General features: G+C 36.0%; 1 protein-coding gene across 1 annotated transcript; it reads right to left on the bottom strand.

The window, feature by feature from the left end:
- Positions 1-9,271: 9,271 nt before the first annotated feature.
- On the bottom strand, positions 9,272-17,129 carry LOC136249362 (uncharacterized). The gene is made up of 5 exons (XM_066041332.1): positions 16,936-17,129; positions 12,994-13,067; positions 12,656-12,890; positions 10,888-11,238; positions 9,272-10,011 (listed from the first exon to the last, which is right to left on the bottom strand). The coding sequence occupies exons 1-5, from the start codon at positions 17,069-17,071 to the stop codon at positions 9,509-9,511; spliced, it is 1,299 nt and encodes a 432-aa protein (XP_065897404.1). The 5' UTR covers positions 17,072-17,129; the 3' UTR covers positions 9,272-9,508.
- Between the last annotated feature and the right edge of the window lie 1,069 nt (positions 17,130-18,198).

The following is an 18,198-nucleotide window of genomic DNA, read 5'->3' as shown; positions in this document are numbered from 1 at the left end:
CACCCATTCACTCACTCCAGCACTCATGCACTGTTGCATTTAGACATTGCCACATGAGGATGAAAAACTAGAGCTAAGTAGCCAATTCTTTTACCAAGTTATCGTCACCTATGCTTGAGAAATGCCTTTTGGCAAGCCAAAAGAATATTTTGTGCAGTAATGCCTTGAGCCTTGTTAAGTTTCCTCCTTCAATCAGTGGCCATGGTTTTGCTCTATGCTAGAAACATGGGTTGTGGTCTGAATTGTACATTGCTTCACTCTGCAGCTGGGTTTCACTAATGATAAATATGCATCTATTGCATCAACTCAGCTACACCCTCTTTCATGATTTTTTTGAACAAGCATTACATCCCTTAGGTGGAGCATTATGAATTATTAATACATACTGAAGGTTGTATACAATCAGTGTACTAGACTTATGAACTGGACTGGTGAACTGGACTACTGGACATAGTTTTTTTTCTTTTTTAGCACACATTCGGTCAATTTGATTTTTTAACTGATTTTTTCACAGTAGTTGGAAAAAGTTGTTAATCCCTACCAGAGCACACACACGACAATACAAAACACAACCACTAGACAACCATGAATAATACAAGCTATATACTACACAAGCTATTTAAGTAGTGTAGTCACATTAATTACAAATTTAAAGTAGATTATCATTAGCTACACCACCTTGTAAAGCATGAAAAATGTTGCAGTTTGATATATGGGTTTGCCACATTTGCTTTTGTAATCATTAAATAAACAAGTAGGCGGTTCTCCAGACACCTCTGTTGTGCACCATTGGTAGCCATGGCACAAAACAAGTGATGTATGCGGAATTATGTCACTTTGTATTATGAAGTGCATAGCATTGCAATGGCGGATCCAGGAGCATTTGGGCAAATGCTTCTCCCCTAACCTTGTGGAGGAGCCATACTTCTGATTAAAATACAAACTTTATGCCAGGCCAAGGTCAGCTTATAAAACATAAAACTCACAAAAATATGCACAATTTACTAGCATTTATTACTAATTCAACTGAAACTAAAGCAAACCAGCTGTAAAATTGTCACCCAGCACCTTCGTGCGTACTTAGTGCCTCTGAAAATAATTATCATGTTGCTGTTGTTTAAGACATTCAGAGCCTTTTAAACAGCTTTAAAGACTTCACAACTATCTGAGGCCAAAATGGTAAAAATCAACAGTGAGATACTACTAAGAAGTGTATTATTTGCTGCTTCAAATATGCAACAACTAACAACAGGATCTGGCTCTCCCTAACCACCTACAACTTGCCTGTTTGTGCCCCTCCCCTTGCCAGGTCCTGGATCCACCCCTGCATTGTCAATAAACTATCATAGACATTTAATTTGTATCTTGCAATGAGCAAATAAAGCCATTGATGACTTCTCCACATGGCAAACAACAATACTCTTCTCCATATGTTTTCGATGGAATGAACTTACATTGGAGCTTAACCAAATGTCTTTCTACTCTGATCACGAAGACATTCACCAGAAGAGCACCGTCTTTACTAAGTCAACACTATGAAACTATACTGAACCTACCGCCTATCCTGTCTACAGGATGCGCAACCTTTGTGCCACTCTTACTATGCAATTTATAGGACTGATTTATGCAATTTGTTGACTTTGTTGCAAGGTTTTGATATCACTAATAAAGTTCTTAACTTTCATCATAATTACAAGTAATGCAAGTGGCATCAGTGAAAGAATTCGACCAAGAAGTGGAAGATGAATGGAAAAAGTTTTCAGTGGAAAAAAGATGACCATGTTGTACAGCCAACTGATTGTAGCTATTGCTACATTGAATACAGGTGGACCTGTCTACTTGGCACTACCTGTTCATATTAGTATTGTGTGCAATTAGCACAACAATTTAGTTGATCAGGTATCGTTTGCTAATCAATCTTAAATCCTGAACAGAAGCAGTTATTAGCTACATTGCTGACTATATATATAAATTATATAAGATCCATATACTATTTTACAGTGAAACTTCTCTCTCTTGGCATAATCTCCATTGTATGACTACCACTCGTCTTATTATGGGATATAAATTTTTACAGTACATGTTTATGTAGTACATGCACCCTAAAGGTCATTTGACTCAGCAAAGCGAGAACACAAATTAAGTGGTAACAGTTAATTCTCTTTCTATTCCATCCTGATGTATAGCTGCAGCAACAAGTCTGGCATGGCCACACTGCTTTCTGTGTGTGTGCGTGCGTGCGTGCGTGCATGTGGGAAGGGTGACGAGTGGGCTATTATTTATAGCAATAGTTACAACCAGTTGCCCAAACAGTTGGTTAAAACCTGAGTCCAGTGGTCCAGTCTACTAGTCTAGTCCAGTGATGGTATACAACCCATATATTGATTTTAAGTCGTACAATAAAGTTATAGTACATATAGTGTGTGTAGGTCAAATCATGCATGGTTCATTAATTTCAAGAAGCTCTATATACCTCATACCAAAATATTTACTTGTAATTTACAAATGAAGTAGAAATCCTTTCAGTTAGCATTTTAATGATTAGGTAGACAAACAAGTGGAAGGAAAATTAGGGATTTTCCCCTAATTGGGACCATTCAATAAAAATTGATGAAACAAAAGAGATTATCTCCTCACCTGCATGCTGATATTAATATAAACTAAACTTTAGGGATTAAATTAGCACGTCAGGTGATAATCTCCTTGCTTCATCACCTTTTATTGTAACAGTCCCTACTAGGTTGCAAAATTCTTAATTTTTCCTTTCAAACATATATCTATTATTGAGTTACAGTACACTTGTCTGAATACATCAGATTTCCAGCCAGCAGAGGATTTCATTAAACAATTTGTTGAAAGTATTTTGGGTTATTCTGAAGGCACAGTTGTATGGGTATATGTAACGAGTTGTCATGAATGAAGAGTGATAAGGAGGCTGGCTATTCTTTTGATAATTACTACAATACAGTATTATAATACTTTATGAGAACTATTTTCTAGCTTATACCCTTTTCATATGGTCACTTTAAACCACATTTACACCTGTAACCCAGGTTAATGCATTCCTAAGAACCTCAAAATTATAAAATATTATAAGCGAGTTCAACCCTACAAAGCAGTAGGGTTCAACCTGGGTTAAACTCACAGTCAGGTCTGCAAAGCGAGTTGTGGCTTTTGGTAAATACATAAAGTGCATAGAAGACAATTACAATGAATACCATCGTCTGATGATTGCTTGTGAACAGAAACTAGGTTGAACCTGGATTACTCACCCTAAGTTAACCTCACTTTTGAATGTCCATGTGAAAACAGCGTAAAGGTACTTTTGGTATCACATACATATCTGCATATAGTCTGTCTACTATATACTACAAGATTGTTCTGGATGAGTTCACTTCAATGCAATCTAGATCGATTGCTTAGTGGAATTTATACTACGAAGGCTGGGCCCACTTCAGTCACCAAAAATTTATCACAATTTTCATCTAAGTAGAGATTATTGATGGAGTTAATGGATTTCTGCTCTCTGTTAGTAGGCATGAAGTCTGAAATGTTGACGAAAATTTCTCAATTTCGTGGAGTTAGTTACTATTCAATCGCACGAGTACCTGCTCATTTTTAGTCCTTATGTTGGCTTGAGCCTGTCCTTCCGTATTGTTGCCTAAATACATCGCTGTTGTTTCATTTCATCATTGCTGGGTAAGTGGAGCAAATTAGATCCACATCCCTAGCAAGCCCTTTTCAGAGCGGTTCGACACGATTTGGTTTGATACAGTATGCATTTACACTAGCTACTTTGGAAATTGCTCTGATGTGAGATAGATGGCTAGTGTAAACAGGCTGACAAATGACAAGGATGATACCACAAAAGGAAGCTACGCATAATTATAGAAACCACTTATGTCTATCACATGATGAGCAGTTTATAAAGTTGCTAGTATAAGGTTACCAATTATTGACCAAGGTCTATTATTTTTAACTGTATTGCAGTATTGATGAGATACACAGTCTAACTGATTAAAAAGAATTGATAGCCAGTTTCACCAGAACAAAATCAGAGCACCTCAAGAACATTATTTAAGCACATCTATTTGATTCAGAGAGACATTGCAAAATTATCAGGCCATTCAATCTGTCACCAGATTTCTCTTGAATTCTGATTTGTTCAAGCACCAAAGTGAATGATAGTTTCATTGGTATACAAAATAAAGTTATTATGTATGTGGACAATAAGAAAGCATGGTCTATAGATAGTATAAAACTCTTATTGGTCAAGTGCCAAGTATGTATCTATATGTTCTGCCAAGTGTAACTGAGCATGTGATCCAATCTGAGTTGGGCTACAAAGAGGATGAGACAAAACTGATCTATCCAAAATGTGACCGTAATAATGTGGAAGGCTCAATCCCATTTGATTCTGTACATGTAACATAATAAGCCAATTATTTGATCTGTACCGTGATTTGTCTACCATTATCATACCAAATAGCCAGATGGTTTGGCGGAGGATATTTTGGTGAATTTAATAGAGCTAATATACATTTGTATTGGACAAACGATTTATTTTAGTTTGGCAAATAGCACTCGCTCGCCAAACATGGTAGGAATGACCAAGGTTGCTATTTCATTGTAACTCCACAGTGGTTAGTAACACTGTGGAGTTATGGGCCTCACGTGTCAATCCAAAAATACAACATGTGGTTAATGCACCTATCACTCTCTAACCGGCACAAACTTTCTAGTATAGCGGCTATCACTGTATTAAACCCATAAGCCAACAGTTTACTGTGCATCTGCAGTTACTACTGTTACTGTATTAACATTTTACAGTGACCAGCACTGAACGTCTGACACATAGGTGGATCTAGAAGGCATTGTCAGGGGGGCCAAAATAGAAAAAGTAAGGGCCCTAGTATTGATTCAGAACCGTGGTGAACTCCCACTTTAATAGGCCTCACTAGATGACAAACAACCTTGAAATGTGGTAACTTGTTGTGTTCTTTTACTCAGATAACTCCTTAACAATTTGTGAGCACTATCACTAAAGCTACAACAAGTCAACTTCTGCAATAAAATAGAGTGGTCCACACAATCAAAAGTCATATCCAGGTCCAAAAACGCAGCACCTAGATATTCTTCATGATTGATAGCACTAGAAAAGAGTTTTAAACATGCAGAAGAATGCCTTGAGCTGAATGTCCATAGTGAAAACTAGACCGTCTTTGTGATAACAGAATAATCATGCTTGTTGAAATGAGCAACTTTCTGATCAGAGACAATTCTTTCCAATATCTTGGAGAGGACTTGTAGAACTGAAATGGGATGAAAATTGGACAATGAAGAACGTACCATAGAATGATTGATTTGGCATTACAATAGTAGATTCCAACAATCTGGAAAGAGAGCTGATACAATACTCTTATTAAATAACTTGGTCAAAAGCACAGCCATACAGAGAGCAGTGACTGATCTGCATAGGTAATCATCTTTCCCACTCTCAAATTGATATGCCATGCATGCTCGATGTCTGGAGCACGCTCCCCAGAGAAATTTTTAGAACACTTTTTTCCTTCTGAGATTGAATTAGGTAACAGTTGTGAATAAACTTATTTATTGCATAGCATCCGTACATTGCGAGTCACTTCCTGATCATCAATCTGCAGCAGTTGCAATACTAGCTATATACTTTAAAGTTGTCATACAAAGAGCACAAAATATCAGTATAATGGTTTTAAAGTTTGAAATTTCAAATGGTTTCAACCCCCAGAAGCTGTACAATTGTTTTGGATAATTGAATTGATATTGATGCAAAAATGGCTAGAAACATGACAACTGGCCAGAAAGATTTTTCAATTTACTTTAGGGGAGCTATAGTTTAGGTGGTGAAGAGGTCTACCGGTATATAATTACATGTACATCCTCAAGAATTCAATAATAATCACTAGTAACTTTTTTAGCCATGAAACCACCATGAATAATCTATAATTTTTATGAATTACACATAATTTACCCTGAAAAGCATTCACAGTATATTCATAGTGTCGGGAAATTCCCATGAATTTATTACAATAATCTATGAAATACAAATGGATTTACACACAAGGGAGACATCAGTGATCCTGTATTCCTTATGAAAAGTGCATGAATTGCTTTGTTACCTATGAAAATATTTTTTTTTTCTATTTTACATGGCCATGGAAACCCTATGAAAACAATTTTATTATTTCTTGGCAGTACTCTATGAAATGCACATGAACTTTACAAGTAGATAATTTACATCACATTGATGATTTGCTATGCCATAAAATCCTGTACAACCTATGAAACATGTCTGGAATACAGTCTATGAAAACTTCGTGAATTGTTAGTAACTCTAATTAATGTGCAGCACGCGATACTGCTTAGTAACTAGTCAGTCATAGCAACAGTGAAAGTTAAGGTGAAAGTAATAGTAGTTTTAGTTGAATAATTGAAGTAGTTTACAGCGTGTAGTTTATAGTAAGGAATCTATTTGACTCTTGGGGCTGGTTTTGTTTTGTCTGGAATTGCTGGCTGTTCACCTGAAGGCTCACCTGAAATGCTAATTATCGATACAAGGAATTTTGTTTAAATATTATTAAGATGCACTAGGCTACAAACTTTCAAGGGTTACCACTAAGGAATGGGACAGACCAGATCGAATGAGCTACATAGAACACTTTGAAAGTGCTACATTGCTTTATTACATGTTGCTAGTGCAGCAACATCGGTGAGACCAAGGGAGAGAATAGGAAAAGTAAACGTGTTCAGTTATTGGTATTGCCATACTTCCAACACCTGAATCAAAGACTAATTTAATTACACATGATGTCTTGTGAGTAGTGTCGAGTCAATACAAATTGTTCCATTCTGTGTTTGATGGCTCCAATTAGCAAAAGTAGCCATAGGGTATGACAAGATATATATACACATTCAAATCTATTTGATGTATCGGTACATTGGTCACTGCAGCATTACATACATCTTTTAAAATTAACCTATAATTTAAAAACTTGCTTAGTCACCTGACGTGTTAACTTAGTCATCTACGCATGTTCATTTAGTCGCCTGTGTGCCCTCAAGAAATTTTGTTTGATAATCTTTAAATTAGAGGAACTGGCTAATGTTCGCTGTCATGAATTGTCGAGTAGCATTTTGGGAGCAGATAAACTTTTATTTGAAAGTTATGGGATCACAGAGTAGCTAACAGCATATAAATATCTAAGTTGATTTGTACACATACTAAACAGTTTCTAACTTACACACATTATATGTAAACAAAATGATATGTAAATTCAAGACTTAAACATTAAACACAGACGTACTGGTTCCATTTGTTAATACATATCTAAGTGTGCATGGGCAAAAAAGCAAAAAAAAATAAAACAGCTGAACACTCGTCCTGAAGTACCTATAGCACCCACAAAAATAATTATTTGAGAGGCAGGTACCTGTAACCAGAGTAATGGATACAGCTAAGATGTGCTTAGCCTAGCATTTATCCAAAATTAAGCAGAGAAGAAGAGTACTATAGTATTAGCAATAAGCATTAAAGATGAAATAAAATCCAAATAGCAATACATAATAATACTGGCAGATTTGTGGTCCATTATCGTATTACGGGACATGGGTATAATATAATGTCTTTCAACTGTCGTAATTCATGATTAAGTTGTAATTACATTGAACTTCAATTTGTAGGTGTTTTGGAGTTGCTGCTTTGTGATTAACATAGCATTGTCTGTCTAGCATAGACATTATTTCCTGATGTCAGATCCAGAACACTTTATGGTATCTCATAGGATGTTCATGTAAATTTCATTGCTAAATTCATGTAAAATTCATTAATAAATTCATGAGACATTCATGTAAATTTTACAGTGCACTTCATGGAGTATTCATGACATTCATCCATTGTATGGAAATAGCTTCATGGTCAATTCATATGGGTTTCATGGGATAATAATTCATATTAAAGTCATGGTGCTTTCATGTGACGGTTCATGTGTAATTCATAGGATGCATAAAATTCATAGCCTATGAAACAGAAAGTATTCATAGGGTCATAAATATGAATAACCCGTGAATTTGAGTTCATAGGAAAACCATGGGTTTGTGAGTTAGTAGTGAATACATGTAAGGGTGTATGTACATAGTTGAAGTAGAAGAAAAACTTGGTGGTTGAGAGATCAAACAATTATTAAGTATAGAACTTCTAGTACAGAGGTTCTAGATACTGTTACGTATTGTTAGCTTTAAGGTTTTTTAAAAATTACAGAATTAGCTATTGTTTTAGTTACAAAAGGAATCCAAGCATAAGTTTGTAGCTAAAATTTAAAATATCTACCATTTGCAGTAGTTAGCAATAAAAGCTATTTTCAGAATGGTCTTGCAATTGATTATTTATATATATAGTAGATAGAGAATATATAATCTATATGTTTATACATTATGTACAAAGATAATAGCTTCATAATAATAAGCAATTGATATGGTAGGATGTTGCATGGGAAGTTGGGAACAATGGTGAGACATGTCAAGAAGACAGCTTGCACACATTTTTTAGAATGAAATCACTGTAGATGTTCTATTTCGATTATAGTGGGGCACACACACCCCTTGAGATTTGCAAAATTGGTTGTACACAGACATCCATTTCTATGAACTTGGAACGTAACTATTCAAGAAACAAAGCTAAATATAATTATAATAATAGAACTGAAATGCATTACCTAAAAGTGTTGTCACATCATCATATTAATATACATGTCAAATGGTTTGTGTTGAACAGGTCCAACAGGCATTTGTGATGTCTTCTTAACAATTATCACTATGTTGGTGCATAGTAATACTGCAAATCAGATGTGTGTGAACATGAGAAATCAAAGGCATTATCCATATACGTAGGCCCAAGAAAACATCCTCGATCAGTGACTAAAACCACTGACAAAGAGATGGATTTTCACTATTAAGTCAATATTCCAACTTGTTGATTAAATCCTAGATCACTTAATTATAAACACTCAGTTGGGCCTGCGTAAAATATTCCCCTATACACTCAGTTCAGCACAGAAGTATTATATGTGGCACTTAATTCCTATCTTTCTCCTCCTCATCCCCTTCCTCCCACTATTATATAGCTAGTTATAGTTCTTATAACCAATGTAACTACATGCACTTGCTGTAAAAGGTATACTGTATCATCGCCGTGTTGTGGTCTTACATTGAAATACATGCAGAAGTGCTGAGTGTACCTGTTCATTACTTTGCATAAATCATTGTATTGTATATTCTATAATTAATTTTCAAGGCTATATAGCTCCTTCATTTGTATACCTATATTGCAGTACATCAACTCAACAGTCTACTGTATACAAAGTGAACTTGCAGTGCACACATAAAGAAACAGTTGTTACACAATCTACCCTATACTATAACTATGCTATATATTTACACATACGTAAGTGTTATTTTTCTATTCTTTATTTGATCACTGACTGGTGTTGCAAGTTGAATTATCACCTTCCCCATCATCACTACTAAAAGCTTGACCAGGTGTAATGTTGTTGTAAATTGGATGTTTCATTATCTGGACATAATGGCCACATTCAGTTGATGCTTCATGAACTCTTTCATAATGAGATGGTGCTGTATTATCTAAATCTTTTTGAATTCTCACACTAGCCATTAGCTCATATCCATTTTCACTAGATGAATTCTTGAGATTTTGAGATGCCTGTCTACAACTTGTATCGTATACTGAATTTTGTGAATTTTGTGGATTAGTAACATGTGGAGGGCTTATTTCTTCATAAAATGCTTTCTGTGCTGGCTGTATCTGGTTACTGATAACATCAGGTTTCTGCTTCATACACATGTATGTGGCAATGAATGTAATAATAGCAGTTATTGTTAGTGTTAAGATGAAGGTTAGTGAACATGATATTGTAGCAACCATAGCAACCACATTTGATGATGATGATGATGATGACTCTATAGGAAAAGTGGGATAACTTCTGTATATGACATGAAAAAGTTTGGTGGGAATCTATCTTGATTGATTGTTCACACTTAAATAAGATGCTCTAATATAGAGCAGTTGCATGCTCTAGTACAACAGTCAAGATCAATAATGATGTATTCTAATAAAACAGTCAGTTCAATTGCAAGCACAATTCTGATTATGAAAACACATTTTGGGCTGCATTACCCAAAGCCTAATTGGCTTAATTGACAAAATATTTTTCCCACCAAACTTTAGTATGGCATCTTGTTTAAACTCGAGATAGAACTTCAATGTTTGATGTCTCTCAATTAGCTACAGATGTATAAATGCATTTGCCAAACTGTAGAGCTAGAAAAGGTATTAACTGTGGTTTTATGCAAAATTAATTATGAAACACATATATTATTATTTACCCTGAAATTTAAGTTTATTAAGATGTTAAAATACATGTGACCTGGTCAGTTGTATAGCCTTTTCCATTGGCACAACTTGAGAAAAATCTTGTGATTTATATGGCAATTAAAATAAAATGTTGCCAGCTTAAAGTTGATGCATAGTATAAATTTCAAGTACTGTAGGTTCATTAAAGACATAGGACTTAAGAAATTTTGAGTTATGAAACTTGGATATCTGGAAGGGCTATAAAACTTGTTTTGTCAGTCATGGATTGTTTGCCTTCTTTGATCTCTAACAGGAATCTACACTGTACAAGGGGTTTAACAGGATGCATTGTTCAGTAGCAAATATTAATCAGCACTGAGATTATATGATGTATGAATATGATACACTAGCACTGTGTATAGAAAAGAAACATCCCTATACATCTGTACATAATAATATGTATTATCCATGTTTACACATACCATCCTCATTTTTGCTTGTTGCTGCACTAGTTGTAAAACTACCACATATTGGTTCCCCAACATCCACTATTTCATCATTGCTAACACTCACACCAGTTATACAATAATTATATCTGTTACCACTGGCTAAGTCATATATTATGATCTTCTGTGTTGGATAATCATAACTGTTGGATGATCCTGAAATGGAGCTTGAGGTGTAGTTTGGGGTCAACTCACACTTATTACCATCAATTGCAATTTTAGACAGTTTGCAGTGTATGTTAGGAGAAAAGCAAGCTAATGTACAAACCAATTCAGCTGAATTTTCCAACATTTCTCCTTGAGTTACACCTAACAGTGATCCGAATCCTGTATATATGAACAAAATGAGTTTAGATAGCAACTTTAAGATATTTGATCACATTAAAATACTTAATAATCAGTATTATGTGATAGTCATGCCACAGCTGCAAGAGGTTTGCTGATATATGCACCCAAAGCCTGAAGGTCACAAGCCTGAGGCCTGAGGGTGTCTATATATATATATATATATCTTTATACTTGAGCTGTAAATTTCCTTTCAGTTTTGCCAGTTTTGAGACCTTAATTTGGCCTAATTCATCCCTACACGTTCCTCTTTAATTTATAAACAATCTCTCGTTATCCACTGCTGTCCTCCACAAAGTTTCTAAAGGCAGTTTTTAGTGTTACTAACAATACAATACAAGTATACAGCATTTATAAGCAGTACAAAACAATCTTTATGCACTTGGAATCACTTGGTATAGTGTTAAGATGCCAACTGTTAAATGTAAGAGGTTATTGGTTTGTAGATATCTTTTACCCTTTTCATATGGTCACAGGTTGAACTCATATTCAACCCGGGTTAACACGCTCATATGAGGTTCTTAACCTGGGTTGAATCTCGAAGTCATAAAATATCATAAGCAAATTCAACCTACAAAGCAGTTGGGTTCAACCCGGGTTGAACTAGGGTATGCAAAGTAAAAGTGAGTTGCAGTTTTTGGTGAATACATAATGTGCTTAGAAGACAATTATCACTCAATAAATGCCATCATGTGATGATTGCTTGTGAACAGAAACTGGGTTGAACCTGGGTTGAATGTGGGTTATTCACCACAAGTTGAACTCACTTTTGAGTGTCCATGTGAAAACAGTGTTTGTTACTTTTAGGAATGCATTTTGTGAAACACTTTTACTGCAGGTATTGAGTGTTCTATTAGAGTATATTGATCTTTTCACGCTTTTCAGTCCCACTACAAGAAGAATAATCCGGTAAGATATCATTCTGAGAGGGGTTAGTCCCTCTTTCTACTGCCTATGGGTTCATCAGTTTTAAATCATAGTACAAAGTATAAACACAAGTATAAAGAAATATAAACTGTAGAATTGAGTAGAGAATGGAGGTTGCTGCTATAATCCCTAGGCCTACTTTGGTCATGACTGAAGTAGGGATTAAGTGTCCACTATAGTATAGCTGCAGGCGTAGATTATCTCACTTGTTCATTGCTTTTATTTCTGTGATCTCTAGCTACCTATGTAAAGTATCCAAATTATGCACCTGTACTTGCATGGACGTGCGTGGAAAGGACACATCAAGAGAGCCTGGGTAATTAAGTTTCTATATAGGATCTTTGTGTTCACTAACAGCCTTGTCAACTCACAAAGTATTTAACCAATGGCAGATAACAATATCCCTTTTAGAATCTTGTCACATACATTGATTTGAAACCAAAACGGCATTACATGCACAATTTTTGCATACTTTCCTCAACCTCCATAGTTGATGAACTGCTACCATAGGGACCACTGACTGTAACATTTACTGATTGCATTATCTCAACTGAAGGAATTATGTCAACAGTAAATTCTACTGTACAATTGTACCGCATATCATTCTGCATGTCACTACATGTTGCATCTGTCACTGTAGGAGTACCAGTTTGGTAACTTGCTAAAAACTGCAACATCAATGACATCCTTGGGACGTTAACTGTAACCTGTACAAATACACCGTAGAGTATGGCTACAAAAAGGTTACTTGTTATGCATGCATACATACAACAGCCATAAACATAACAATGATCACAGAAGTGGTCATACCTGAGTAAATATCTGCAGTGTTGGATGATCTTGGTAGGAGACACAGTATGCAAATTGTGGTCGGTTAGGAGCATCTAAAATGGTATTGCTATTATTATGTTTATTCTAATTTTGGGCTAGGTGTGATAATAAAAGTGTACATGTTTTTTTTTAGCCATGGCTCAACACGATCAGCAAAATAAGTCAAACTGTTGGGATGATAACAAATATGATTATTACTTAATTTAAAAGTGACTCAGGGATCCATACACTAAACAGTTTAAAACAAGAGACATGGTTATATTACATAATTTATGGAGAAACCCCTACTTTAACCTACAGTTATATTTTTTTCAAGTTGGAGAAATTTTCAGGTGTATACATATTGTCTTTATTTTTTCATATTGATAGTAAGATACATGTAATACCAGGGGCGGATCCAGAGTTTGGAAAGAGGGGGGGGGGGGGGGGGGGCACCTTTCTGAAAAACAGTTGAAGACCAAAAAAACTTACTGAAAACCAGTTGAAGACCAAAAAAAAAAAAAAAAAAAAAGGTCACGACAATAATAGCTAGTTATCCTTACCAACTATATCATGTCTGTTATGTAAAATAAAATCCTATTTATAGCTTCATAGGTAAGCTAGACTGCTTCATGAACATTGTGACTGCTTTATTAGAGTAATTGACTGCTCTATTAGAGTATCTCGATCTTGTATGCAATTTCTTGAAGGGGGGGGGATTTGCCCCAAATGCCCCATCCTGGATCCGCACTGAATACATATGTATGTACAGTACTTCATTTTCAAATTACAATTGCATTAGTTTGTTTCCTCTTAAAGAGTTACTGCTATAGTTATAACAAGCTGTAATTGTTTTATTAGCATGCGGTAAAAAACTTACCTAACTGCTGCATTAACTGTTATTATTAGGGTGGTCACATACTTTTTAAGGGTATCTCAAACTCAACCAGGTTAAGCTAAATCACCAAAAGTGTAGTGATGTTATGCAGTGAAAGTGATAGTTGTAATTGATGCCATCCAGTTGTTTAAATGATTCACAATATGAAAATGCATTGTATATTCTTCCATAAGTCACACGAACCATTTGTGGAGCAAAACAAAACTCAAGCAATAGTTATGAGAATCAACAGAGCCGAAGCCCACGGTCCGGCATTGACCGGACCACTTTTCAGCTACGTACGTACTTGAAATTGAAAAACGATCGAGATACTCTAATAGAGCAGTCATCATAATATACTCTAATAGAACAGTCATCGCAATACATCTATGTTAATTGTCCTAAAATCATTCAAAAGTTCCAGTGAGTCATCTGCATTGCACTGCAGTGGGTTAATTGATCATGCATATGAGCATGTCATGTATGCATTAGCAATTACAAATCCAATGGCTTCTGTATCTCAAAGAACTAAGCTTTCACTGAAATTTTGAAAGTAAAACTAGCTTATAAAATTGAATTAATTGGTTCTGTAGTACAAATTACCAATATATCCTTAATGTTAACAAAAAGGAGAAAGAGGCTTTGCAAGTAAAATAGCTTCCAGATGCCATTTCAGAGCATCTATTTTCAAAATTTTTCCTGGGGGAGTATTCCCCCAGATCCCCTAACTTGGCATGTTGTGTGTGCTTAGCACATGCAGTTGAGTATCACATGATCTAAAAATCACATCCGATCAATAAGAAGTAGTATGACCTCCATTGCAGTCCATGGATGGCCGGACCACTCAAAATCTCTGGGCTCCGGCCTTGATCAATCCTGGGATTTATGCTCTAATCTTTGTTGATGCTGCCAGTCGCCACTTGCACCATCTGCTAAAGGTTGTCCTTATACTTTCACTCACCTAATAAACTCTTTGCTTTCTGGTAAACCTTCCCAGCATTAGAATCTTGTGTGGTTCCCTTTTACCAGTTCTCCTTAGAAATAAATGGGGTCCATTACAGTTGGTGAGATGTTTTGTTGTTTTGCCAGTCTTTGTATTGCTAATTTGCTCAACCTTTTCTTCCTGATGTTTTCCTTCCTTGTGGTCAAGTGAGTGTTCACATTTTAGGCGGATTTGAAGCAGCCATTCATGCTGTATGTTACTCCCTTTCCTACTTGACAGTGATAGTTTACAGTACTTGCCCACTCAAAATAGATATGGAGATTGCTATAATGAATGCAACCACACAGCCTTTCTTAACTACATCTCTGAGAAATTTCTTAAGATTGCTTCTTGGGTACTGATGTATATTGATGTTATGATCAACCTGCTGATCTGCAGTTTGGTCACAGGCATATTTCTTGCCTACACCAGGGAATAATTTATGTCTGGGTATTTATCTCTTTTAATGAAATATGTCTCCTAAATTTGTGATACTTAGAATATGAGCTATTCTTTCATGCTTTGACTTTAAGTTACAAGAGTACCTTAGTAGGATTATGTGTTGTGGTAAATATGATGATACTTGGTCATAAGCCACTTTGCTTATTTGATTGGTAAGCTTGGGCTGAGGTACATGACTCACTATATTCAGCTATTCCTGGACCAGCCTTTCTGAGCTCATTTAATTTACCAGAGACTTCTGATGCTATTACGCTATTTCCTGGAAAGGAATACACCTCTGGTCTTTTAAGATATTTCTATACAATCCTACACTTCACAAAATTATCTTTCTTTAAGCTACCGATCAAGTGTGAACAGCTCAACTAGTTGTCATCAGACATGTCTGCATCAAATTCTTGTTGCACCAGTATAATAATTTGCTTGAGGCATTGCCACAACCATCATTTGACTTAGCTATTTCCCCTCATGATTTTATTATTGCGCTTTGCTTGTTGCATGGAATGTATTTGTTGCCATTGTCACTTCTTTGTACTTACCTTTCATTGACCAGTTTGGTGATCATCTCCTGGGTTGCCCTTGCATATCCAGTTTCATGATGCTTTGGCTTCAGTAGTACACCATTCCTTGCTTCTGGTTTTCTCCAGGAACTAGTGGGTATGGTATCTAAACCTGACTATCCTTGTCCAGGGGATAATGAACATCCTGATTTTCATCCTATGTCATCCTAAAGGGATATAGTCTCCATTCTTGCTCACAGTGTCTTGTTTGGTGACCTTAGCTAGCCTCACCAGCAGTACCTGACAGTAACCTCAAAGCGAGCAGGCTCATCTGTGAGACCTTTGGTGTCTGATCCCCATATGCTGTCTCCACTCTTTATTCTGTATATAGTAGACAGAACAACAGTTATGAACTTAGGCTATAGTTGCTACAGCAACTTCTGGACACTTTGTGGCATTATATAGATGATACTTTATCAGTGCGCTCAATCCTCAGAGGATGACATGGACTTTGCTTAAGTAGTTTGCTTGTGAGTGTTGAGTGTGTGTGTGTGTGTGTGTGTGTGTGTGTGTGTGTGTGTGTGTGTGTGTGTGTGTGTGTGTGTGTGTGTATGTGTAAGGCAGCATAGCCTGGCCTAGTGTCAACTGAGGAAGCAGCCTACCCAGCTGTAGCATCAATGGATACCTAGTGTAAACCGGGGAAGCAAATTCCAACTGTCCATATCTTGCATAGTGGGTGAAGGTCCATTTGGGACTTCGGACGTCACCTGTAATAAGACATGGCATAGTTACTAGTCCTGCACAGAAGGATTTGCCTGTGCTGACTCATAGCACTTAAGTAGTGCACAGGTGTCCCAGTGCTGGTTCACTGTGTAGGTTTGACTGTGCTAGCAAGGCAGCTGAAGGCTTTGCTTTTACTTGCTTTGTGTACAGTAGTTAGTTGTAGCTTAAGAAGGGTTTTGGTTTTAGTTGTAGTCTACATAGTAGATAGTTACCAATACAATAATATTACTAGTACACAGGAGTAGCATATTACCTAGAAACCACAAGTCTGAAACCTGAGGGTGACAATAATACACAATACTTTGTTTACTACTGTATGATTGCTTGTACTGTATACTCACCATACACAGTGACAGGATCACTAGTCATCATTCCACACTTGTTCACAGCAGCTACACTCACATTATAGTTTACATCACCACTCAATCCTGTTACAGTATAACTGTTTGTATTCTCTGGAACTGTCCTGTTGTACATCACACCAGTATGTAGGTTAGTCCATATAACTGTATAGTTGTAGTTGGGATGTGATGGCGTCCAGTTAACAATGAATGATGTACTGGTCAATGGTTGGACTTCAGCAATAGTTGGCAGAATTGTAGGTGAAGCTGCATAAAAATAGAGAGCATTTTCATTGTTACCTGTTATTGCAGGACAACTAATGTACTGTATGCAGCTATATAAAACGATTACACACATAACATTAGCAGCTTGTAACATCTGTACAAACACCTGTATAAAACCATGATGATGATAATTACCAGTTTACTGATTGCAGTAGTTTGTATGGAAACATGTAAAGAATTTCAACTACATGTGCAATAAAATGAGTTGCTTCAGCAGTATAAATGCTTTGACACCTTAGTTATAATAATGTGCAAGACATACAGGTACATTGCAGGAGTTACACAAACTGTAAATTGTTTGTGCAACAAAATAAGACACCCGTGTGATTGTGAACCAGTGCAGTACTTCTGTACATCTGGTATACATTCATTAATTTTATTCAGCTGTTAAACTCTTTGTAATGTATAAGTTTAGTATAAACTACACACATACATACATAGATGCATGTACAAGATTCTAAAACATATATACGGTGACTTTTATTATTATGTAGCATTGAAGCCAAATACTGAGTGTTTAAATTTTCATAATTTATATCATATAGCACAAGCAAGGCAATACATTAACATTGTTTATGGAACTTTTCTAGTGGATTTGAAGCCCAGTACATAATATGAACTAACACGGCAGCTGATGTTATGCTTACATACACACTTACTTATGTACAGTATGTTAACAATACTACTCCAGGTGAAAGTTATTGCCAGTCTGTTTGTAGCACACAACAAGCCTTGTGATTAGTGTAATCTTTGTAAACATCAGTTAATTTTGTAGACAAAGTTGTTGACAATAAACTGCTAATGATTTACAGTCATAATACCATACCTGTTTCATTGCCCATACAAAAATCTCAATAGTAGCAGTGAAATTTATCCCATATTTCACTGGTAGCAGTGAAAAAGTTGTAATTGCAATTTCATTGGCTAGAATTTATGTTAACAATGTAGCGCCAATTAGTGTTGACACGTGTTTAGTAC

The sequence above is a fragment of the Dysidea avara genome, chromosome 1, assembly GCF_963678975.1.
Source record: "Dysidea avara chromosome 1, odDysAvar1.4, whole genome shotgun sequence".
Taxonomy (NCBI): Eukaryota; Metazoa; Porifera; class Demospongiae; order Dictyoceratida; family Dysideidae; genus Dysidea; species Dysidea avara.
Note: the sequence above shows the minus strand (reverse complement) of the source record. Positions and strands in the feature narration are given on the sequence as shown.